The sequence below is a fragment of the Durio zibethinus genome, chromosome 6 (genome assembly GCF_047325235.1).
Source record: "Durio zibethinus cultivar Kanyao isolate XHJ-2024 chromosome 6, ASM4732523v1, whole genome shotgun sequence".
Classification (NCBI taxonomy): Eukaryota; Viridiplantae; Streptophyta; class Magnoliopsida; order Malvales; family Malvaceae; genus Durio; species Durio zibethinus.
The window spans coordinates 30,777,786-30,801,244 of NC_143167.1; the positions used below are offsets into that span (position 1 = coordinate 30,777,786).

General features: G+C 34.3%; 4 protein-coding genes across 26 annotated transcripts; 3 read left to right on the plus strand and 1 right to left on the minus strand.

Moving 5' to 3' along the window:
* Positions 1-265: 265 nt before the first annotated feature.
* IAA29 (indole-3-acetic acid inducible 29) lies at positions 266-1,710 on the plus strand. The gene is made up of 4 exons (XM_089762834.1): positions 266-750; positions 891-1,135; positions 1,233-1,326; positions 1,409-1,710. The coding sequence occupies exons 1-4, from the start codon at positions 467-469 to the stop codon at positions 1,458-1,460; spliced, it is 675 nt and encodes a 224-aa protein (XP_089618960.1). The 5' UTR covers positions 266-466; the 3' UTR covers positions 1,461-1,710.
* Positions 1,711-3,048: 1,338 nt separating this feature from the next.
* On the plus strand, positions 3,049-10,176 carry LOC111284443 (uncharacterized). 22 transcript variants are annotated; one of them, XM_089762821.1, is made up of 22 exons: positions 3,049-3,208; positions 3,525-3,669; positions 3,805-3,957; positions 4,237-4,320; positions 4,413-4,569; positions 4,659-4,730; positions 4,810-4,881; positions 5,022-5,093; positions 5,199-5,270; positions 5,677-5,748; positions 5,855-5,926; positions 6,017-6,088; positions 6,361-6,432; positions 6,539-6,610; positions 6,799-6,870; positions 7,303-7,371; positions 7,719-7,781; positions 7,951-7,995; positions 8,489-8,553; positions 8,812-9,188; positions 9,385-9,580; positions 9,672-10,176. In XM_089762821.1, the coding sequence occupies exons 4-22, from the start codon at positions 4,239-4,241 to the stop codon at positions 9,848-9,850; spliced, it is 1,953 nt and encodes a 650-aa protein (XP_089618947.1). In that variant the 5' UTR covers positions 3,049-3,208; positions 3,525-3,669; positions 3,805-3,957; positions 4,237-4,238; the 3' UTR covers positions 9,851-10,176. The 22 variants fall into 22 exon arrangements, with proteins under 22 accessions (XP_089618947.1, XP_089618949.1, XP_089618939.1 ...); XM_089762823.1 differs by having other exon boundaries at positions 9,681-10,176; XM_089762813.1 differs by having other exon boundaries at positions 4,284-4,320.
* Positions 10,177-12,248: 2,072 nt separating this feature from the next.
* On the plus strand, positions 12,249-15,080 carry LOC111285346 (putative clathrin assembly protein At2g25430). 2 transcript variants are annotated; one of them, XM_022874753.2, is made up of 2 exons: positions 12,249-12,594; positions 12,703-15,080. In XM_022874753.2, exon 2 carries the CDS (start codon positions 12,803-12,805, stop codon positions 14,750-14,752), a length of 1,950 nt encoding a protein of 649 aa, XP_022730488.1. In that variant the 5' UTR covers positions 12,249-12,594; positions 12,703-12,802; the 3' UTR covers positions 14,753-15,080. The 2 variants fall into 2 exon arrangements, with proteins under 2 accessions (XP_022730488.1, XP_022730489.1); XM_022874754.2 differs by having other exon boundaries at positions 12,752-15,080.
* Positions 15,081-18,352: 3,272 nt separating this feature from the next.
* LOC111286025 (Core-2/I-branching beta-1,6-N-acetylglucosaminyltransferase family protein) lies at positions 18,353-20,054 on the minus strand. The gene has a single exon (XM_022875789.2). It carries the CDS (start codon positions 19,775-19,777, stop codon positions 18,644-18,646), a length of 1,134 nt encoding a protein of 377 aa, XP_022731524.2. The 5' UTR covers positions 19,778-20,054; the 3' UTR covers positions 18,353-18,643.
* Between the last annotated feature and the right edge of the window lie 3,405 nt (positions 20,055-23,459).

A 23,459-nucleotide genomic window follows, 5' to 3' on the forward strand; every position in this document is an offset into this window, starting at 1 on the left:
TACACTGCAAATGCTAGCTGAAACAAAGCAAATAGTGCTTTTCAAGCTTGACACAAACTATAATAACAGTCAATTTTGGATTTAGATTGTTTAGATTATATTAATTAAACAGTTTGATATGTATAGAGAGAGAGAGAGCTTAGTTTGGTGATTGATGGGGACAGAGAAAAGGGTGAAAACTTGGAACTAGCCTGGGGTTGGCGGTTCTGGCAAGTTGGTGCTTCCTTTCCTTACCTGTCCGGATCACTGCTAGGCTTTTTGCCGACCCAATTTCTATGCTGTCCCTAACTTCCTCTCCTTCACAAGACATAGGTCAGTTTCCTTTCTCTCCTTCCCATATATATATATAAACACTTCCTTACCTTCAAGAAGAAACTCCATTCGCTTTAAGCGCCATCTCTCTAGCTTTTCTTTATATTTTATTGGGTTTAACATTGTTAATTTGTACTTTATTTCCATATCTGATATGGAGCTCCAACTTGGTCTTGCTCTCCCAACTCCAAACAAAACCAAGGGGTTCGACTTGAACAACCGTGGATTCGATCTGCTGAAAGAAATGAGGGGTTGGAACTACAATGGTGGCCGCTTCGGAGACAAAGATTGTGTTAAAAACAAACGTAGTTTTGAGCAGGCTTTTGCAAACTTCACAGAAGAGTGTAAAGCAACGTCTTTGCTTCTTTGGAGTGGTCAGCCAAACGAGGAAGAAGATCATAAAGATCAAAAGAAAAGAACTTCTTCCACCATTGATGAGTAAGTATAGTTCTTTAATTCGTTTTCTAGGTTGAAACTAATTACAATTGAGTTTATAAAATAATTAAAACTTTTAATTGATTCCGCCCAAAAAACATGAACTAGCACAAGGTAATTAAGTTGCTCCTGAATTGTACTAGGAATGATGTTGAGGAAGATCAAGTTGTGGGGTGGCCACCCATCAAGTCATGGAGGAAGAAAATGTTCCACCAGAATCAAGCTGGCAGGATTGAGAACAACCGGGCGACAGAGAAGGAAAATGGTGGTAGATCAATTTATGTCAAGGTGAAGATGGAAGGAGTGGCAATAGCAAGAAAGATTGATATGAGGCTTTATCACTCTTATCAATCACTCACCAACTCCTTGATCACCATGTTTGCCAAACGTAAGTATATAATCACAACAAAAAATTCATCCAAAATTAAAAAGCACCCAAAATCTCAACATTTTGTTGATTTTTTTTCTCCTCCTCTTATGAACAGGTCAAAAATCTGATGAAGATGATTATAGACGTTATACTCTCACCTACCAAGACAAAGAAGGAGATTGGTTGATTGCAGGAGATATTCCATGGCAGTAAGTATACTTTTCATCTCTGTTAAATATAACAATTAGTCAAAAAGAAAAAGAAAACTAAAGCTAATGGTTGGTTTTGCAGAACCTTTATTAGGTCGGTGCAGCGGCTGGAGATTGTAAGGAACTCGGGGTGATCAATTTTATTTGATTTACAGTCGACTTTAAAATAAGTGATCAAGTGTGAAAGCATATATATATATATATAGTCTAGCAAGGACAAGATGAGTGAAGCATAATTAATTACAAATTACAATTAGCTTGTTAATTAGATCAGCCTTTATTTGATGTATTGAACCTGGTTTAAGTAATTTCATGTTAATCATGTTTGTGACCTTGCTTTTAATTGTTAGTTACTTTGCTTGTTCAAATGATGTTGAACTGCTACCTTTAAATTTTTTATTTTCATTTTAAGATTCGGGGAATTTACTATACTTCTAACTTCTAAACTACACTTTCGAAGTTTGGGGAAATCACATTTTTTTTATTTGAATTGATTTTTTTTTTTTTGTATGAGGACACATTTATATTATTGAATCAAATGTTCGAATTAATTTATAAATTTTAGTGTGAAAGTTGGAGTGCACGATAAGGTAAAGATGGTTTAATTTTAAATTTTAAAAATCTTAGTAAGTGATAAATTAAAAATATTTTAGTTCTTTTTTATTATATTTTCTAAGTTGCTATAAGAAAAATTCAAGATTTATCTTAATTATTATATCACTTATGAAGGATTAACATTTACGAGAAAGAAAGATTTTACAATCAATTAGTCTTAAATTCTTCATAAGTAATAAGACTAATTTATGCAAATTAATTTCAAATTTTAAAATATCTTTGAATTAATTAAAACTTAAAAGGTATTAGTATTAAAATATGAAAAAAAAAACAATTTCAATGTATAGGAAACAATTTATTTATAATCACAAAAAAAAAAAAAATCGAATATCTACAAACAAATTTTTTTCCAAAATATTACTGAAGTTTGATTTCTATATTTCCACCCAATATTTCATGTACCAAAAAAATTTATATATAAATGACAAACGATTTATAATATACTCACTTTATTTCATTTTTATTATACTTTTTGAGTCAAATAAATTTAATGTTGATAATTATTTTTAATAAAATTTTAAAAAATAAAATTTGTAAATTTTGAGTTCTAAATTTTCAAAAATATTTTTTTAATTTGATATACTATTTAAAAATAATTTTTAAATTTTAGTTTGATAAAAAAATTAAAAATTAATACTATAAATCATCCCTAAATTATGTGAAATTTAAATATTATACTTAAATTTTAAAAATTTTTAATAAAATATTTGAATTATAAATATATTATTTAATATAATATTTAAATAATTATTATACATCACCTATCATCATTTACAATTATTCACTTTAAAAATAAATATTATATTAATTATTATATTTATAATTTAAATATCACATTAAAATTTTTTAAAATTTAAATATCATATTAAATATTTTTGTTATTATTTAATGATAGTTTATAACATTAACCCAAAAATTAAACATTGACAAAGTAAAATGGTACAGAAAGTAATAATTTTTGGGTCAAGTAATAGCTTCACATTTTGTTAATAAGTAACTGGAAATTTTATTATTAATAAATTAAAAATTTTAAAATAAGCTTGTATATATATTTTTAAATACGTCAGCATGAACTAATTAAAAGAAAAAACATGTCTGAATTTTATCATCCGTGATAAGTACTTCGTCTATGAGAAGTGATGTTCTTATCACGACTCACGAGAAGTGCAGATTCACTGACGCTCTAATTTAAACTGTAAAGCGAAAAACTACGCCGAAGAAACAGGGTAAAAATGGAATCAGAAACGATTTGAGTAAAAGGCTAAAGGTAAAAAAAATGAATTCCTTATTCGAATTTCTTGTTAGGTTTTAGGGTTTAGGATTTAGTGTTTATACTTTATACCCTTTTTTCTGCTTGAAAACTGAATGAAATTTCGATTAGTTTTAAAAATTAATAAAACAATGTTGGCTTTAATTCTTCAATTTGAGAGTATTTTTCTTTCTATATGAAGACAATCAGTTTAGCTTTCAAAAACAACAAATTTACTGCTACATATACAAATTAGTTTTCTGATTCTTTGAGATATGGTGGCTTAGTTTTTTTTTTTTTTTTCTTTGCCTATTGTTTTAATGTATTCTTGAAGACTGGGGCAAGAGTGCACCCAGATCTAAGCTTGATTTTTCAGGGAAAATAATATATATCAATGGTGAATGGGAAAAAGCAGAGAGGTAGTATGTTTCAGCATTCACAATAGAAGTTTTAGAGAGTTAGAGAAGGAGAAAAAACAGGTATGAATTTATTTATATATACAAAATTCAGACGTCATTTTATAATAAACGTTGTCATGAATGCTATAACCCTTGTTTTCTGGTTCTGGATAAAATGGCAACCAACTTGACTTTTAAACGCTTGAGATGCCTTAGGTGGACTCACAAACAAATTTGGGATTTGGGTTTGGATCCTCTCTTTAATCTTGATGGCCTATGTCGAAAATGGTACAAAGGGGCAGTTGTTATGTTAACGTCGAAGAAACTAAAACAAGCAATAAAATACAAGTATCAGCTTTTCCCTCGGAGGTAAAATATCCGTTAGATTTTGGATGACTTGGTTTTGGTCTACGCTTACATATAGAGTAATACTTTTGAATATTGGTAGTAAAAAAAAGACTACTGAATAATGACTCTGCTTAATCTGCTTTGTCCTTGTTCTTACATAAACTTAAGAATCTTCATTATCCATCTCTTTCTCCGTTCTGTTTCTTTCATTTGTAATTTGTAAATTGACTAAATTGTATGGCCGGCCTTGTCCTCTGTACTTATTTTTCTAGTGTGTGCATGTTTTCCACTGCTACTCAGTTATGGGGTTTCTTAGCTTTTCTTTTCTCATTCTTGGGTTGCTTCAGCTTGTTTCAGCACAACAAACCACTGATCCAAATGAAGGTCTATAAGCAAGCTGTTACTTGATTATGGGTGGTATCATATAATTTCAACTGAACTTATATATGAGTTTCTTATCTGCTTTTTTTGTTCAGTGGCTGCACTCAGCAAGATCTTAGATTATTGGAACTTGGGAAGTAAGATCAATCTAACCATTGACCCCTGCAGCCAGAATGCACCGTGGACCTCGGAGGATTCAAATCCTCGTGTTGCCTGTGACTGCTATAGCAGTCCCTGCCATGTCACCCATTTGTCAGCTTACAAGCACCACCATGATCGTTATCTTTATCATTTCTCTGCTTTACTAGTTTTACTATCCTGATTTTTTTAAAAATTTACAGGAAGATATATGCTTTGGATATTAAGGGTGAGATACCCGGAGAATTGTTTGAGCTTAAGGAGCTGATGGACTTGTATGAGACAATTTGAAACTTTAGTCCCTTTAAAGCCATTTTTTAAATTGATTGCTCTGACATCCTAACTATGATACAGGAACCTAGGTCAGAATGTGTTAAACGGGTCCATTCCTGGTGAAATCGGACAGCTATCAAAAATGCAATACCTGTAACTGTTATAACTTGCTAGTTTGAATTTTATTGTTGAGCCTATGGATTTGAAGGATTAATGTATATATGTAGTCCAAATTTGTTTTATATGTAATGGAACTTCTATCACTGATGTCTTTTTGTTTGGACAATCAACAGTAGCCTTGGCATAAACAATCTCACAGGTGCAGTGCCCTCAGAGCTTGGCAATTTAACCAAGTTGCTTTCCCTGTTAAGTTCATATCTGCAGTTTCTTGAATTTTTTTCCGTTTTTTTGTTTTAATATTAAGCTCTTTACTGCAAATCCTGAACTTCTTGTTTCTGTATATGTTGCAGAAGTTTTAGCTCAAACAATTTCTTTGGACCGTTACCCAAAGAGCTTGGAAGTTTGACATCTTTGCAACAGCTGTAAGTAGGGTAACCTGAAAGTTAGATTTGGGTTCCTTTTTAGTCCAGTTTGTTAAAGAAAAAAAAGAAGCTGATATTTTCTTAGGAGTAATAACTTATTTGATAATCACTATCAATTGATCTATTTAACAAGACCTGGAAAACCATAGATGGGCAGTGATAATTCACCAAATTTTCTAATAGTCTGTTGGATGTCTGTGCATGTTCATGGATTGAATACAAATTAGGTGATATGAGATGGGAAGCACTGAATTCTTATCTGTCTCAGCTTGCACATAGGTGCAGCCTAGTTCAATTATGCTGTGATATAAGAACTTATAGTCTAGCACCACTTTTAGAGTTAATATTAACTTATTACGTTTCGATTTGCTTTCAGTTCTAATTGATTATCAAACTTTCCTTTCAGATATATTGATAGCAGTGGAGTGAGTGGACCAATCCCTCAAGAATTTGCAAATTTGAAATCCCTTCAGATTCTGTACTTCTCTATTGATTATTGAACAGTTTTTGAAAATAGATCTCCTTGATATTAGAAACAGAAAGGAAGTGTTAGAAAGCTTATTTTTCATTTTGACCTATTTCAGCTGGGCATCTGATAATCTCTTAACTGGGAAGCTGCCAGAATATTTTGGGACCTTTACAGAATTCAGAGACATGTATGCACACTTTCATTTAGCCATGTAATGCTATCTTCTGAAGTTATACTCCATTGTAGTATTTACTGTTGATTTTTCTTTAATTGACAGGCGACTTGAAGGGACATCTCTTGAAGGTCCAATCCCAAGCAGTTTCGCTGCTCTAACTAACTTGGAGGATCTGTAAGGCCTTTTACTTGAAAACAGTGTGATTCCAACGATTATAGATAACTTCTACTTTCTATATAAGAAAACTTTGATTGATTATTTTCAGTAGTTTAATTCTGTTAGAAAGTACAGGTCTGATATTAAGTCACAGTAGCTTATACTTGATGACAAATTGAGCATCGGCATGTTGCAGTGGTGCCTTTTATTTTATATAATTTGTGCATGACTCACCGGAAATAATCATGCTCAATTTGTGGGTTTGATTCATGTTTGTTATTTATATATAGGAGAATTGGTGATCTCAATGGGGAAGATTCTTCTCTTGATTTTTTGGACAACCAAACAAGTTTGTCCACACTGTAAGAGATTTATATTGCATGTTATTGAATCTATAAAGAGTTTTTTCTTATTTTTCCACTGCTGTAATTGCTGTCATATTTCTGCTACTTACAATCTTGAATGCAGATCTTTGAGAGATTGCCTACTGTCGGGACAAATACCGGAACGTCTTGGCAAATTCACCAAATTGAAATACATGTAAGTCTTTCTTATTATGAACTCATTTTGTTAGCTATCTGCAGGTCAATGCGATCTCTATCTTTTTTCAATTTTCTTTCCTTACAGAAAAGGAGGCACTACTGTTTCGCTGCATTTTTCTTCTTTCTGTGCATTAAAAGCAATTTAATTGATCATTCACTTTTAGCTAAATAAAATCATGATTTCAGGGACTTGAGTTTCAACAAGTTGACAGGTCAAATACCAACCTCTTTCCAGGGGTTCTCTTCCTTACAGTTTTTGTAAGTTCCTATCTGTATCTCCTCACTCTCCTATATTGTCATCAAGGAAAGACTATACCCTCCTACTTGGTAGGATGTGACTCATTGTGGACATCTCTAGTTCTGACACAGCTTCCAAACGCATCATGTCTTTATCTATTAGATTTTCCATCCTAAATCCGAAGGATCCTGGAGAATAGAAATATGAATAACTCGGTGTGCATTCATTTGAAAATTTTTTACCGATCTCTTCCTTGTGCTTAATTGATTGAAAAGTTAGTTTGCACAAAATCTTAAGTGACTTAGAGAAATAAGGGTATCAAGAAAATTTATCCTGTTAAATGAAACACCTCAGCTTTCCATTTTCCTGAGGCAATTTCTTTCCTGTACGTAGTGGGGGAAATGCAGATGCTGCATCAGTCCATTTGAATCTGATTATATATCTCTCATCAGGTATCTTGGAAACAACAACTTGAGTGGGGAGTTGCCTGAAGACATCATAACTCTAGAGCTTATTGCATTGTAAGTGTCATGTTGAGTTCAATTTCACCTTAGCTACAATTTTGCTGTTCCAGATATCAAAAGCTTTTAGCTATTCTGGTATCTCCATAATAGGGGAGAGTTATGTCAATGGTTACTAGTTTTAGAGTGCTTTCAAGTTGCTTCACGTGACCTTAGGCTACTATCTATACGCAGCATTTTGGTAGACAAGATCATGTCTTTAGCTACTATCTATTTTATCCAATCCCTAACGAACCACATCCCTAGAGAATAAAAAAATTAACCCTCCTATTATGGGATTTTAGAATTTTGTTTGCGTTCTTCAACCACACATCTCGTTCTCATGGATACTGACTGCTTCATTGCAGGGATGTTTCATTCAATCCCCTTTCTGGAAATTTACCTCGACAATTTGCTAAGGTGAAATCAATGTAAGTTTCCCTTCCTTTTTAACATGCAGAGATACCTCTATTGGTGGGCAAACATTATGTTTAAAATCAAACAGTGATCACTTTTAGTAAATCCTGAGACCAAATGTTCGTTGATGTTCTCTTGCTGCTCTGTTTGAATAATAACTGACTTACCTTTTTTCATTTTCAGGAATGTTGTTGGAACTTCTATCAATGCAAATGATCTACAGGACAGGTTAACACATATATAAATCCATATATTTATGTTTTATCTTAAACTTTTTCCATTATTAGTTTCATTTTAATCTTTTTATCTCCTATTATATACTTCCTACTATTAATGACAACTATTATGATTTGATCCATTTGCACTCTTGATTGGACTATCATAGTGAAAACTATTACAGTACATGATGTTTCTTCTTCTCCTTCACAATATATAGGAATTTTCTCTTATTTCCAACCATTTAATGGTTGTCTGCACAAGATGTGCACATCAGAATGTTGTTTGTCTGTGTGCATGCAGATTTTATGATGAACATGAATCCTCCCTAATAGTCATTCCCTTAGATCCAATATGCATTAGCAAAGCTTGTATACTTTTCCATCAATTAAGAGAAAATGTATCCATAAGTAGATAATTCCACGTAAAGTTCCAGTTACATTTAATAATTTCTTCAGATATTTTAACTAGTTTTGAAAAACCATGCCAATGATGATGAATACAGCAAGGTTTCTGGGATGTTGGAGTGCCTCCAAGGCAAAACCAAGTGCAAAAACAAGGTTCCATCCAGTGAGTGTAGCCTTTCAACTTCTCATTTATGTCTTTAACATTCTTAAGCGTTGAATAATGGTTGAAAGTGATTTGTACATAGGAATTAAAAATATGAGTAGTTATAATATTGAGTATAAATATTTGAACAATTCAAGAATAAAGAAATGAAGCAATCATATTGTCATAAAAGAAATTATGATATGACAAAATATATACACGTGCACCATATATTTCTATTTGCTCATGATAATTCCAAGGTTTTTTTTCTTTGTGCAGCTTCATTTTCTATCAAGTGTGGAGGTACAGCCCAAAAATCTGCTTCTGGCATTGAATTTGATGATGACTCTGAAATACTCGGGGCTGCCTCGTTTTTCACAAACACTGACAATCAATGGGCAGTAAGCAGTGCTGGAATTTTCATTTCAAACCCAAATGGAAATAGATATACTGCAAAGACAGATTCTCAGATCACAGGAACTTTAGAATCAGAGCTGTATATAACAGCAAGGATTTCACCTAGCTCTTTGAGGTACTATGGCCTTGGTTTAAAGAATGGAAAATACATTGTTGAGCTTCATTTTGCAGAGATAGAAATGGATGACACTGTGTCTTGGAAAGGTCTGGGGAGACGCTTATTTGATGTGTACATCCAGGTATGGTGGAAAAATCTAACTTTTTCAGTTTCAAGTTGCAGATTATTGACATGATTGATTTCTTCATTTTGTCATCACCTCTAGTTTTTGTTAGAGCTATTGACATGGTAGATATGTAGGCTTCAATCACAACAGTGTTTTATTATTTTCCCCTTTTTATCTTCATCACACTTTAAATTTAAATGGTTTGCTTAAGGGTGATAGAGTTCTTCAAGATTTAAACATCCAGAAAGAGGCTGGTGGATCCAAAAAAGCCTTGATAAGAAAATTTGAGGCAAATGTGACAAACACAATCATGGAAATTCACTTCCTCTGGGCTGGAAAAGGCACCTGTTGCATTCCATATCAAAGCACATATGGCCCCTTAGTATCAGCAATCCACGCATCTCAAGGTTAATTTTTCCATATCATCTCCAATCTTTCCTTCAATTTGCATCCTGGTTTATCTTAGTTCCCTACCATATGTCATTAAAATTTTTTCAGTATCTGAAGGTGCTGCTGTCACTTCCACTCGCAAACGTATGGGACAAATTGTTGGAATTGTAATTGGAGCTGCGGCTGGGCTCGTGATAATGTCTTCCATATTCTACTTATGGTGGAAAAAGGATCCTCAGGATCACATGAGAATTTTCAGAGACTCCCCAAGGAAACCACTAACATAGGTCCCGCTCCAGGCTCTGCCTGCTGTATTATATGTGCCTAATGAAATCCTGAATAATGCCTCTGCACTGCATCATTCTATAAACATAGATAACATTGTGGTCAAGCAGGTTTCTTTGGATATCCTTGGCATTTAAAGGGCCAGCTATGAACAGTAGTACCATGACCATGTGGTGTAATCTATGATTGGAATGGCGAGCAGAAACTTGAACCATGTCCATACATAAATGGACATAGTTGAAGACTTAAATGTAAGCTTTATGTCCGCTTCATGTGGCTATCTCAAGCTTTATTATATTTAAATCATGCAATCGCTCTCTTACCTTTCCATCATCCCCTGTTGTAGAATTTATGAAGTTGGGTTTTAGTGGTTTTCATTTTATTATTTTTCTTTGCTTTTGTACCTTTCTTGATGCCTAGATGTTACTGAACCCGGAAATCCGGGACCATCTTTGCTTTTCCCAATAATGAACTTGGTTCATTTTAAATTTTTATTTAAAAAACACTAATAACACCAACCAAACGGACCATGAATATATCAATTTAAGAAAGCTTCCCCCAGTTAAAGTCCTTAAAAATCAATCATAGTGGAATATATAATAGACTTGTGTTGAGCTTTGTGTTTGGAATTTTGGGCCTCTCCCACTTTTTGTCAGGTTTTTTTTTTTTCTTTTTTACATGACATGAACATAGTTTATAAAAAAAATAATATATTCTTTTAAGAACATTTTAATCATTAAATCAAAGATTTGGGACGCTTTCACTTTAACATCATTGTTCCTTTAAATTATTTTTGCTTTTACTAAAGGCTTTAACCAGAAACATCCACTTTCTGTATAGAAGCTTTTTCTATTTTCACTCCTTTGTTTTGTATACTGTTGTTTTTCTCTTGGTATAGCCTGACACAAACAAGTTTCTGTTAATAAAAGAAACCTATCAGATTCATAAAAAATAGTAGAAATTAAAAGAGAAATTGAAATCAAATTATTGTTTAGATCCATATTGGGATGATCTTTATTGGAAAGTTTTGTTCATATTAATGGAGGACACAAGGGCCAAAGACAATGATTACTTCAAGCGATGGTAAACTGAACTACTTTCTTCATTGGAAAGTTTTGTTCTTAGTAATTTCTGATGCACCCATTTTTGGTTTTCGTATAACTGTATAATCGATTTCTTTACAATTCTGAACAGAACCCACAAATGCATATAGATTACTCTCTCTCTTTCTCTTTGCCAATAACCAAGTAGTCAACCAGCAAAATACAAACCGAAGACCGGGACGTCAACCCACAATTTCCTGTTCTAGAGGCCACCTTATTCTATGATGACAAGCTTTCTCTTTTTTCTTTTTTTTCTTCATTTGTCCTGATCAAAATTTGACTTCCAGATAAAAATGATGAAATTTAGTCATAATTATAACTCAGTCTACACTCTAGAGTTTTAAACTCCTGGTCTACCCTTGGACATCACCAAAAGGAAAAAAAAGAAAAAGAAAAAGAAAAAGTTGATTATTAGACTCTTTTAGTATCAGCCGTAAAATTTCGTTGACCACAGCTACAAACTCCACATAAATCTTTACATTTCGAACAAACTCGATGCCCCCAGCTAAACAATGAAAATATAGTTTTATAGAAATATTGTATGGGCATGGGATTAAGAATAAAATAGGATGGATATCATTCTATTTTATATTTGATGTATATATAAAAAAAATTACAGTTAAAGAAGATTAATTATTTTTTTTATATAAAAAAATTTAATCCTCTTTTAAAGAAAAAAATTATTTTTAATTTTATGACATTAGATAATAAATGCATTTAAATTATTTATTTTATATTTAAATTATTATTACTTTAAAAAATAATAATTTTAACTAAAAAACTATTTTATCATTCTCTTAATCTTACACAAAACAAACATAATGTAAAATAAAAATCATCATATCATATTCTTAATTCTTATGACATCAAATATAAAAATAAAATAATATTATATAATTTAATCTTATATCATTCTATTCTATTCTATTCATAAATTTATATATCAAATATATCATTTATATATTTATATATTTTATATTTTCTGATTTTAATTAGTTGTTGTTTTTAATTAAATTAGGAACGCATTCCAAAACAAAAATATAATTTAAAAAGTTATGTTCAAATCCAACGTACCACCATACGAATCGCGACACACTACCAACAAATCGTAAAAAATAATAATAATAATAATAAAACTGATTTACTATTTTAGTAATTTTATTTTCAAAAAATGTCGGTATCACCTTAAACCGTACGGTATTGCCAAAGTTAAATAATGCACCGCAAAGCATCTAATCAAAACCCAATATCTCTCTCTCTCTCTCTTTTTACTCCAATGCAAGTTCATAGCATGGATGGCATGGTTCCTTTCGGACAACAAGCGCACGCCCTTCCCCTTCCTACACCTCCGCAGAAATAGCTGCCTCTTACCAGATCTCTTTCATTACATCCAATCCAACGGCCCTGATCTCTCCACGTAGAGGGACCTAATCCACCTTTTCTTTATTTCCTCCTCCTCCACCTGCTCCGTCCTCTACTCCACTTTTCTTCTTACACAGAGAAGAGAAAGAATCTAGACAACGTCGCCGTTTTGTTGCTAAATTGGTCTTTTTTCGCTGAAAGAAGTTAAACGGATCAAACACTGTTTTGACTGACCGGCAAAGCTTCTGTTTCTTCGCCGTCTTACGCCGCAGATCTAGAGTGTAAGTGGAAGAAAATGTTTTTTTTTTTATTCTTTTTCCTCGTTTACTTTTGGACTTCATGAACGATTTAGTTAATCTTAATTAGAGTTCGTTAATTAAATGTGTTAGATTTCTACTTTGGAGTTGAACATTTAAAGTGACTATACTGTTAGATCAGTTTAAAAAAAATAAAAAAGGAGGTGATTTTGGTTGAAATCAAACGTTCGAGATGGCACCGAGCACGATTCGAAAGGCGATTGGGGCTGTTAAAGACCAAACGAGCATCGGAATAGCGAAGGTAGCAAGCAACATGGCCCCGGACCTCGAGGTAGCAATCGTGAAAGCGACGAGCCACGACGATGACCCTGCTGACCAGAAATACATTCGAGAAATCCTGAATTTGACCTCCTACTCGAGAGGGTATGTTCACGCGTGCGTGTCGGCGGTGTCGAAACGGCTAGGGAAGACACGTGACTGGATCGTGGCACTCAAAGCATTGATGCTTGTTCACAGGCTGATGAATGATGGAGATCCGGTGTTTCAAGAAGAGATCTTGTATGCTACGAGGAGAGGTACGAGGTTGTTGAATATGTCGGATTTTAGAGATGAGGCTCACTCAAGTTCTTGGGATCACTCGGCTTTTGTAAGAACTTATGCTATGTATTTGGATCAAAGACTTGAATTGACGCTTTTCGATAGGAAAAGTGGTGGCGGCAGTGGCGCTGGGGGGAGTAGTCATGGAAATGGTGATGATAGATACGGTGGAAGAGACAATTTCCGGTCACCGCCACCAAGGCCATACGAGTATGATTATGGGGATTCCAGGGGTGATAATGGATATGGAAACTACGGGATGACTAGGAGAACGAGGTCCTATGGTGATATGAGTGAGGCAATGGGGAGAGATGGAAGAGAGGAGAAGAAAGCAGTGACCCCATTGAGGGAAATGAAGCCCGAGAGAATTTTTGGGAAGATGGATCACCTGCAGAGGTTGTTAGATCGTTTCTTGTCTTGTAGGCCTACAGGATTGGCGAAGAATAGTAGGATGATCTTGATTGCATTGTATCCTGTTGTGAAAGAGAGTTTTCAGTTATATGCTGATATTTGTGAGGTTTTGGCTGTCTTGCTTGATCGGTTTTTTGATATGGAGTACCCGGATTGTGTTAAGGCATTTGATGCATATGCAAGTGCAGCAAAGCAGATTGATGAGTTGATTGCATTTTATAAGTGGTGTAAGGAGATGGGTGTGGCTAGATCATCAGAGTATCCTGAGGTGCAGAGGATTACGGGTAAGTTGTTGGAGACATTGGAGGAGTTTGTGAGGGATAGAGCTAAGAGGCCAAAGAGCCCAGAGAGGAAGGAGCTTCCTCCTCCACCTAAAGAGGAAGAGCCTGAACCAGATATGAATGAAATAAAGGCGCTACCTCCTCCAGAGAATTACACGCCCCCACCACCACCAGAGCCTGAGCCTGTTAAACCCCCAGAACCACAAGAGGATTTAGTGAATTTGAGGGATGATGCTATCACAGCTGATGACCAGGGAAACAAATTGGCTTTGGCTTTATTTAATGGTCCTCCAGCTAATAATGGTAATGGATCATGGGAAGCTTTTCCTTCAAATGGGCAGCCTGAGGTGACGTCTGCTTGGCAAACCCCAGCTGCTGAGCCGGGGAAGGCAGATTGGGAATTGGCTTTGGTTGAGTCAGCTAGTAATTTGTCAAGGCAAAAGGCAGCTTTGGGTGGTGGGCTCGATCCATTATTGTTGAATGGCATGTACGATCAAGGAATGGTAAGGCAGCATGTTAGCACTGCCCGGTTGAGTGGGGGGAGTGCCAGTAGCGTGGCATTGCCAGGGCCAGGGAAAACTCCAGTTTTAGCTCTTCCTGCACCAGATGGAACAGTTCAAAATGTCAATCAGGACCCATTTGCTGCATCTTTGAGCATTGCTCCTCCTTCGTATGTACAAATGGCTGACATGGAGAAGAAACAACATTTGCTTGTCCAGGAACAGCAAGTATGGCAGCAATATGCAAGGGATGGGATGCAAGGCCAAGCTAGTTTGGCAAAGATTAGCAATCCTGGATACTATGGACCTGGACCTATGCCAATCATGCCTTACGGAATGCCACCAGTCAATGGAATGGGGCCACCAGCCGGGTATTACTACACTCCTTACTGATTTTCCTTCAAATAAAAGACGACTTTTGTTTGCCTATCTGTTGTATTTTCTTTTCTTGTTTTCTTTCCCTTTTTTCTTTTCGTTTCTATTGAGATTATATGATGTTGTTCCTGCAATTTGTGCACCAAAGTGGGGAGGAGAGGGGAGAGAGAAGACTTGAGCTCAAATGCTTTCTAATACTGATTGTGGGGATTTTTTATGCTGGGAGATTCATGATCTGATTGTGATGTCTCTTTGTGCTTTGTAATATTAGAATTTTGTTGGCATTCTTATGTTTATCGTGTGATCCTTTCCTTAAAGACTATTAAAATGACTGTAGTTGTTGCAATTAGTCGGGGTTGATTTTCCAAAAAATTTTATTCTCTCGTCACCATTTGCAGATTATTATGTCAACTTTTAACATCTCACGCTGCTTAGGTCTGCCAGTGATTTCAATTTAGTTGGTGAAGTGACAAAAAAGTTAGGTTTAGGCATTTAAGCTTCTCAATCAAAATGCCTGATTTGTTTATCTTGGCAGCTATTTGAGATCACTGCTCATATTTGTGGAATCTATATTCATATTTGAAGAGGGGTTTTCCTTAAAATTAGTATGCTGTAATACTGCTCGGTTTTGATGTTTCTTCTAATTTCATTTACATGACAAGCTATGCTGGTGGAATTCATTATGTTAGGTTGACTGATGAGATAGCTGACCATATCGGTTGCTTTGAGTTCAATGCTCCTATTTTCTAATTCAGATGGATGCTCTATTTAATAAGTATTGTTTAAACTTAGGCGACATAAACATCCAGATTGATTGAATAGAAATTGGGATTGACATAAAATTTATACATGTGAGGATAGATCTGGTAATTGACGGTAGAAATTGAGTCTGATATTTTCTATTAGTAACCTGGTGAAAAACCTAGAAAATTGTCGTCATAACAATAATTGAGTTGATATTTAGAGTATAATTGAGGTAGGCCTAATCAAAAATAAAGAAAAAAATCGATGTGGTCTAGTCTGATGCAGATTGGAGCCCTCGATGTCAAAAATCAATTGAAATTAACACCCCCGGCCCCCAAATGATATATTGACAAGGACACTAGAGTTCAGTTTTTTCCAGCTGATTAAGGATGCTGGAGTCATCCGAGAAAGGACTTGGTTTTACCTGGAACATACCCTTTTACTGCAACTCCTTAGATTTGCTGGCTCAGGAGCTGCAGGAACTCTTGGAGAAAGGGAAGCATTGGATGCCTATGCCCTCTTAAGCCCCATTGACAGAGAAGAAAGCAGATTCTTTTCTTTGTTTGAGCCTGGAGGAGAATCGGAATCCGGAACTAAATGGTGGTCCAGACAGAATTTTGGTGGCCCCGCTGTGTCCAAGCTGCTCCATGATTGAGATGAGCTTTTTAAAAATCAAGCGAATAAGATTAAAACATAATCAAACATTCGCCGAGCTAACGGACATGAATCAGATATTTAGTTCAGATCAAGAATCATGATGTTGATAGCTTTGAAAAAGACCTCTGTTGTCTTGTTTGGAATTCGGTAGAAAATAACCGCCCAGGGAACCGAGTCCATGACCCACGTTTTTCTATTTCATATTCTCGTCCGCAAGCTTTGGAATAGAACCACAATCACCATTCATGGCATCTTTATCGTTTTCCTTTTGTTAAGTAATGATACAGCTGCTTACTTTAAAACACTTTTATAATGGCATCTGAGGTGCTTTTTACTGGGTGGGTTTTTCTCTTTTGGATAGCTCGTCATATTAATTTCATGCATGAATTGTATAGTCCAAAGGGGCAGCCTGGCAACTGTGGTCAGGGGCAAGATTTTTTCAAGAGCTGGGGAATGGTTTAAGAGAAATGCCCTCGGTTTTTTTAATAGCAGCCTGGGTTTCTGGTGGTGAAAAAAAATGTTGAAATTTGAAAGCAATTGGTTGGGTAGTAAAGCCATGACGGATCACCTACTAATTTACAAGTACCTGTCCTAACAAGGCACTGAGAAGTCAACTCAGCAGCAGTTGTGTGTGGGTCCTTTGGGACTAAGGACAGGTGATCTGTCCCACTACCAATCTTTTTTTATTTTTCTGTTTATGTTTTGAATTAATTTGTTATTTAAATACAAATAATAAATCTGAGTACTAATTTGCGCTAGGCTGGATTTTTGGTCAAAAGTTGTATTGTTATCTCAGCCATTATTGAACATGGCTAGTCTTGTGAATTTTAGATGGACCATTCGATCCATGAATAACTCTGATGTTCATCAGCCACGTGGCCCTTTTCAGCCCTCAACCGAAACTTACATGTTGGGCAGGTTTGGAATTTTATTGTAGATCTTACGATGGTGTGTGACCAAAAATTTAGACCGATTAATTTTCAGGGCTTGCTTGATCATCTTTATTTAGGGAATGGGTTGAATCCTACTTAAAAGAGAAAGGAATCGTGAAGAAATAAATATTCGATTACTTCAAGTCTTGCTTGATATTCTGGCCCAAAAAAAAAGTCTGGCTTGATGTTAGCATTTTAAACCTATTACCCTGCTCCTCCAAGTCCTAGTCGCTTGAATCAAAGAGATAAATTTGCTAAAAAAAGAAAAAGAAGCAATGTAATGGGAGTTTAAATGGAGAAGCACCAGAGTTTTATGTTGTTTTTCCATTTCGTCTTTTAACAGCGGAGCCCAATGTATTGGACTTTCAAATCCAAAGGTGGAACTGTGGTAATGGGACTGCTACTGAGTGTGAAAAGAGAGCCTGTAATCCATTCTGTAGTTGGGCTTTATTTAGAAAAAAATGGGCCTGGAAAGCATGAAAATGGATACAAATTAAAAATATGTTCATGCTTCTTTTGGTGTCAAAAAAAAAAAAAAGACGTGTACAACAAACAGGGTCCAAAAGGACGATGAAGATTGTGGATTGGCTGAGCAGACAATTGCTTTTGGTGATAACTTGCTACCATGAAGTAATAATTAATAAGCTAGAAAGTAAAGGTGCTTTTGCTTCTTCAGCAGCAGAAGCAGCAGAGACATTAATCAGCAAATCTAAAGAAAACAGCAATCCTCTCATCTTTTTACAAAATGTGGTTTCAAACTTTCATATTCCTTAGACATGCTTATTACCAAGTACCAAAGTGCCAACAGTCAACAATCGGACAAAGAAGAACCGAATTTCCTAAGGTTCTTTGTTACTATGATGTTATTTAATGAATCTTACGATTCACTAATTCAGAGCTTTTGCAACACTGTGTACTGTGTTTACTTTTTATTGTTTGCATGAATACAGTGTTGCAAAACTGATTTGGATTAAAAGTACGATGACAACCAAATACTCCCTAAATTTATATTTCATAACTAAGTCACACGTGTGTGTCAACACGTGTCACAAATAACTACCCCTGAAAATCAGTCAAATCTGAAAACCTGGCGAAGCAAATCAACATCGCTGATGAAAATGTTAAATCGCTGCAGATGTACTGGCGCGTGTCACTATTTGAAATATTAAATGGATAAGATTACCAACACCCCCGTCCCCAAAGAAATCGCTGTGGCTCCGTAAATTCAGCCTCGTTTCCACCAAATCCCAACACCCTGTTTGGCACATCATAAATTACATACTACTGCTTAGTATTTGCTATTTTGGATTAACCTTTATTGATGGTATTTGTTTTTTAAATATATTTTTTTAACATTAAAATCGTCAAAAAAAAAAAAGGTCTGTTTTCGCAAATCGGGAAACTCAGACTGAGTTCACTCAAGACATAGGCGCGAATAAAAAGGCAGACATTGATACAAACAAAATCACTGGGTTCTTTCCCAGCTTTCCCTTTTAATATGTTTGACTGTAAAAAGAAAAAAGAAAATTTACAACAAGCCCATTCACACGATACGACCGCACACACAAAAATCCCATCAATCCTTGAATATGACATCACTTGCTATACTCAACAACGGCTGGATTGAATCCGGGGAGAACTTTCGAGCGAACAAGAACGGGTCACGCCGTTGCGTCACGGAACAATCGGAGTCGTTGGTTCCATCGTCACCATATCTAGGCTTATTCTTTCTTAGCTGCACGATCAACTGGCGCCCCACCTCCGACGCCGTGTACTTGCGCGGGTGACCGTCGAAGCTGCCATTCCAGTCCACGTGAGTCAGAGTGGCTGGCACAATGCCACGTTGATCTCGCATGTGCACGAGGGTAGGAAAGTAATTTTCTTCCGGGTAACAAGTGTCCCAAACCACGCACGGTTGATTGAACTTTGCCCAAATCAACTGGTCACCAACAACAAGCCTCGCGTGCTTACGTGTCAGGCACCAAAACTGGGACCCAATCCTAAAATCTTCCAACTTAACCTCCGGTAACATCGCATCCGGTCCACGCGCTGCCCACCTGTCGTAACTCCCAATCTCGTTGTTCAGAATCTCGATGAAACTTTTTTTGGACCGAGTTAGGGTTTTGTAAGTGAAGTTAAAAGAATGAATGGGTATACAAGAAGCAGACAAAAGGGCAAACATGTAATTTGAACGATCATGCAGCAGCGCGTGAGCCAACAACCGCCGCGCCGCAGAGATGAGAGTAGGGGTGAATCGGAGAGCGGGTTTTGAAGGGATGACTCGGTGAGCGAACACGCCTGAAAACGGCGATTCATAAGGGTAAGTCGGGTCGGCATGGACATAAATATTGAAGAGGTTTTTAGGGGTTTGGTTGAAATAAAGCTCCCAAAGGGGAGCCAAAGGAAGAGGCGTTACAGTAAGGAATAAAAATGCAATCTTTTTAGGAGAACCAGGAGGGGTTTTGGAGTTAACTCGGGAAGCGACTCGGAGGAGTGACTTGTCATCTTCTAGTAGTAAAGACGGTGGTTTAAAGGAGAATCTTTGGTGGGTTTTGGCTGCAGGGACTGAATCTGGAACTGGGTTGGGTTGGGAACCGTCGGAGACAGTGGTGGTTGTGGTGGTTGTCGGAGAAGTGATAGTAATAATAACGGCTAAAGGCAAGCAGAGGAGTAAAGCACACAAAAGAGAGAGTGGGGTTGGGGACAGCATGGTTTTTTCTTTTTCTCTGTTGAGTGGAAGAGAGTGACTTTGTTACACTGAGTCAGAGATAGAGAAAGAGCAAAAAAATAAGTCTAGAGAGCGACATTTAGAGAGAGAAAAAGTGGGATTTGGCGTTTTGATATTAGGGGAAGGTTTTTTAGAAATCAATTTTTATGGTATGCTAAATCGACGGCGCAAAATAATCCACGCATGATTTTCTGGTGCTGTAAATGTAAATCCTTAAGGCAAGAACAAACTTGCCTTTTGTGGTATTTTAGTGTGAAAATTTCCCTTTTATTTTGAGGCATGGTTTTTTACATAAAGGGATAATATCTTATTTGACCCATAAATTATAGTAGCTTATTATATTTGATATTTAATTAAAAAAATTTTTAATCAAGTATTTAAATTAATTTATCTCAATCGTTAACATCATTAATTTTTAACGTTGATATAATATAAATATTTAATAAAAATTTGATATATATTAAAAAATTTTAATTAATGACACATCATTAATTTTATGTCGGTATTAAAAAAAATTTCAAAAAAAATCTAAAAAGTTTAAAAAAATTTTATAAAACATAAGTTTTTTTTTTTTCAATTCATTTAAAACATTTTTTCTAAAAAAATTTCAAACACTTTCAATTTTCAAGAACACCGACCATTCTCAAACCCATAAACAGTGGCTCGCCACCTTGTTGGCCGCCATCCACCATCGTTGGTTGCCTTTCACTAGTATCAATTTAAACTCAGATGTCAGCTATGGATTCTTTCCAACCTCTTCTTTTACGTTTTAGTTTTAATTTTTTTTTTTTTTAAACTCATAGAAGCCTAGATTTGACCAAAAATTTTTTTTTATCGAATCTCACTTTTCCGATGGCACTCATTTTTTATTATGTTGTTTCTCTCCTCAAAGCTCTTATACTTTCCAAAAATTTAGTCTAAAAACCATCCTAAACATCCAAACTTAAATCTCAATTTCAATGTTAAAACTTTTTTTTTGTTTGGTTGGTATTTTGTAGTTCCCCTTTTAAGGGATGTGGTTTTTTTTTTTTTTTTTTTTTTGTATAGAATGTGTTATGAGTTATAACTTCTTTTGTTATATGTCAAGAATTCAATATTATAGGTTACAAGTCACAGATTTTTTGAAAACTAAGAGAAATAAGCTAAAAAGATACTGGAGATTAGCATTGACGCAAGCTTTAATTTCAAACACTATATGCTAAGAATAATGAGTGTCCAAATTTTTAGTGCAAATCCTAACAAAAAGATGAAAAAATATGCTCAGGCAGCAGCAACAATTGGTTTGCCATCGAATAATTTTCAATTCATAGAAGCTATGGGTATTGTTCCATGTCCAATTTGATCTTGAAATTTATTTTATGATAATTGCTATATCTGTTGCCTAGGAAAACGAAAGCCTTTTCTCTATGCGTTTTTATAAAACCAGATTTTGGATCATTATTCTTTTAAAAGAGAATTTCAAGTTTGTTTTTAACTTTCTTCACAATTATTACGCTTCTTTGTTAAAAAAAAAAAGTTTTTTTTTTTTTTAATTTAGGGACTGTTGCAACTATCAAAGTTACAGAGGTTGTTCTGTTAAATGATGCTTCCATTAATGCAGTTGTTTAAACACTTAAAAGGTAATTTAGCACTTCAGGTTTTATCTTCATCTAAGCTTTGTTAGTGTGAATTTCTTCAATAAAAAATATTTCCTTAGCTCATTTTTATTAAGAATTATATATATATTGATTTTTTAGGACTTTTTTATATTTATTTAAAAATTTTATTTTAATGTTGATATAATATTGATGATATAACATTAATTGAATTTTTTTAACACGTATCAATGTTTTATTAAATATTTATATTACGTAAACATTTAGAATTAATAATATTAACAGTTGGAACAAATTAACACGTGAAAATATAATTTAGATATATGATCATAAAATTTTTTAATTTAAATATCAAATCTAATAAACTACAATAATTTAAAAATTAAATAAAAATTTATATCGTATTAAAATAAAAATCGGTGGTTTAAATTTCTTCGCGCATAAATTAATGTTAGATAGATACTTGGAACTTGACGGGGATTTAAAGGTGGCTGGATGCAAGCAAAGTGGGCCTACATTTCTAAGTTTTATTTTCTTTTTTTGGGTACACATTTATAAGTTGTGGAGTATTTTACAAAAACATACACGGCTGTTTTGGGTACACATTTATATTTGAATATGACAGGTAGCTGTAAATTTCATTTATAAAGTTGTACATTTTGGGATTTATACTACATGCTTGCGTCATTATTCACATTTCACAGCATAGGTGCAACATATAGAAATGGCAATACAGCTACTACATATATGGCTGTTTTTAATACATACAAGGTTGTTTATAACCTTAAGTTAGGTGAAATGTTTGGTGTTATTTTTAAGATTATCGTGATGATTTAATTATTATGATAGTAAAATCAAAAAAATAATTTGATTTTTAATGGTATCAAATTATCATGTTTGATACAATATTATAAATTATTAGTATTTTTAAATCACTTTAACTGGTATTATATGAAAAAAATTATATAGTACAAAATTTTCAAAAAAATCATAAAAATATTTAATACTTATTAAATAAACAAATTATAAAATAGTTCAACTATATTTTATAAAAAATTACAAAGTATAAATCAATTTTGATAAAAATAATTTTTAAAAAGATTTATTATATATATTTTTTATAATGAATACAAATTTATAACATAAAACCTTTTTAAAATTTTTAGTGATCAGTTTCTTGAATAATGTTAATTTATTTTTTTATGAGAGTAAATTATTTAAAAAATAATATTGAAATTTATTTTCTTATGATGATAAAACTTTTTGATCTTTTAGATTGAAAATCAAATTACTCCTTGGAATAATAATCTTATCACCCTAATTATTTAAAATCATTATCATGTAAATTTTTTAAATTACTATAAAATAAAATAATATAATTATTGACTATAAATCACTGTAATTTTAAAACGAATTATCTGATATCAAATACTCTTTAACAGAAAAGAAAAATGAAGAACAAGGGCTGTCGGCTTGTGGGTAGCATAGTAACCCAACCAACCCACCCATATCCAATGGGGTCTTTCTTGGCCCAAAAAAAAAGGGACTGGCTAACATTTGGACTCAGTGATGGATAGAAATGCTTGTGTTGTTGAAAGTCACACCACTTCACGTACCCAACAAGTTTATAGTTTCAGGAGAGCTTCTCTACCATACTGCCATGAAACCAATTATGAATGAACCAAAAAAGAAAGAGTAGAAGTGGTGAATTTGGTGATGGAAGACAAATTGTTGATGGCTACGGTGCCTTTCAATTAGTCCCTTTATTTAATATTAACACTCCAATTGAGAGTTTTGGTTAGCTGCAGAAAAGCACATAAGAATGTTTTTGTGAATGGTGGGTGCTCGTAATAAATGAATTTAAAGTTTCTTTAAAAGATTTTCACCAGCTGACCTGCATGTTTTGATGCTTTACCCACCCTGCGCATCTAACTTCCATTACCTTATAGACGTGATTTTTCCTTTTTTGGCAATCATCATATTATAGGCAGGCTTGTCTTCAGAGCTTGACAGCAGGTTAAATATGGCTCCAGGTCTCACCATTTCTTGGTGCCAAGGGCGTGTGAATT

Bases quoted from the DNA above. Each gene is read 5' to 3' on its own strand.
- LOC111286025 (XM_022875789.2), bottom strand. From the start codon at position 19,777: ATGCTGTCCCCAACCCCACTCTCTCTTTTGTGTGCTTTACTCCTCTGC.
- LOC111284443 (XM_089762812.1), top strand. From the start codon at position 3,865: ATGTCGAAAATGGTACAAAGGGGCAGTTGTTATGTTAACGTCGAAGAA. The intron at 5,927-6,016 runs GTATGCACACTT...TTTAATTGACAG, and splicing joins TTTACAGAATTCAGAGACAT to GCGACTTGAAGGGACATCTC. The intron at 8,554-8,811 runs GTGAGTGTAGCC...TTCTTTGTGCAG, and splicing joins CAAAAACAAGGTTCCATCCA to CTTCATTTTCTATCAAGTGT.
- IAA29 (XM_089762834.1), top strand. From the start codon at position 467: ATGGAGCTCCAACTTGGTCTTGCTCTCCCAACTCCAAACAAAACCAAG. The intron at 751-890 runs GTAAGTATAGTT...GAATTGTACTAG, and splicing joins ACTTCTTCCACCATTGATGA to GAATGATGTTGAGGAAGATC. The intron at 1,136-1,232 runs GTAAGTATATAA...TCTTATGAACAG, and splicing joins GATCACCATGTTTGCCAAAC to GTCAAAAATCTGATGAAGAT.
- LOC111285346 (XM_022874753.2), top strand. From the start codon at position 12,803: ATGGCACCGAGCACGATTCGAAAGGCGATTGGGGCTGTTAAAGACCAA.